General features: G+C 25.3%; 1 protein-coding gene across 1 annotated transcript; it reads right to left on the bottom strand.

Moving 5' to 3' along the window:
- Window positions 1-300: 300 nt before the first annotated feature.
- Window positions 301-785, bottom strand: LOC100574206. Its single transcript, XM_016809042.2, has 2 exons — window positions 588-785; window positions 301-517 (listed from the first exon to the last, which is right to left on the bottom strand). Exons 1-2 carry the CDS (start codon window positions 704-706, stop codon window positions 337-339), a joined length of 300 nt encoding a protein of 99 aa, XP_016664531.1. The 5' UTR covers window positions 707-785; the 3' UTR covers window positions 301-336.
- Between the last annotated feature and the right edge of the window lie 17 nt (window positions 786-802).

Below are 802 nucleotides of genomic sequence, written 5' to 3'. Positions count from 1 at the left end.
CAATAATTCATATCATATATAATATTAAATGATATAAAATATAACCCATATTTTAACCATATATTGTTCTATAATATAACATTGTGATGCCACGACTGCTTTATCAACAGCTGCAGCAGCAGGTTGTTTTACGAATTATGATTATACAGCTGTTGACCACGATTATAAAGAACTTTTTTTTTTTTTTTACTCTTTAAACTTTATACCATTAATAATATTGCATTAATATTTAATAAAAATAGAAACAAGATTAATTATTTTATTATAATGTTACTACTTTTATTATACAATTATTAAAATATAAATGTTTACAATTTGTAATATTAATAAAACAGTTTATACATTTAAATTGTGATTAATTTCCTTTTTAGTATTTTTGATAATTTTTTTCTTAGGATCTGCTGAAACCCGGTCCAAAATTTCTCGAAGAACATCATTGATTTTGTTTGAAATGTTTGAATCTTTTGTATCTCTATTAGATGTATGAATTTTAATACTAGCTTCCGGATGTTTCCATCTAGTACAAAAATTCAATATTTAATATATTTTTATTTTACACATGTTATAGACCATAGTTTTTTACTAACCTTTCATCTGACGGAATATTTTGAATTGTGTTAATTTTATAGTGCTGAATGACATAGTAGTCTTCACAGTGTGGCGCAACAGGACATTTAAAAGTGTATGAACTATTTCCTTCCTTCATCGTTAATGTGTTCAATACATCGTTTTCAAATTTTAATTTTGTGTGTGTGTGTGTGTGTGTGTGCGTGTGTGTGTGTGGCTATAATATTTTAGAAAT

This window comes from Acyrthosiphon pisum, unplaced genomic scaffold, assembly GCF_005508785.2.
Source record: "Acyrthosiphon pisum isolate AL4f unplaced genomic scaffold, pea_aphid_22Mar2018_4r6ur Scaffold_814;HRSCAF=1273, whole genome shotgun sequence".
Taxonomy (NCBI): domain Eukaryota; kingdom Metazoa; phylum Arthropoda; class Insecta; order Hemiptera; family Aphididae; genus Acyrthosiphon; species Acyrthosiphon pisum.
The sequence above is the reverse complement of the archived record's forward strand: the minus strand, read 5'-3'. Positions and strand labels throughout refer to the sequence as shown.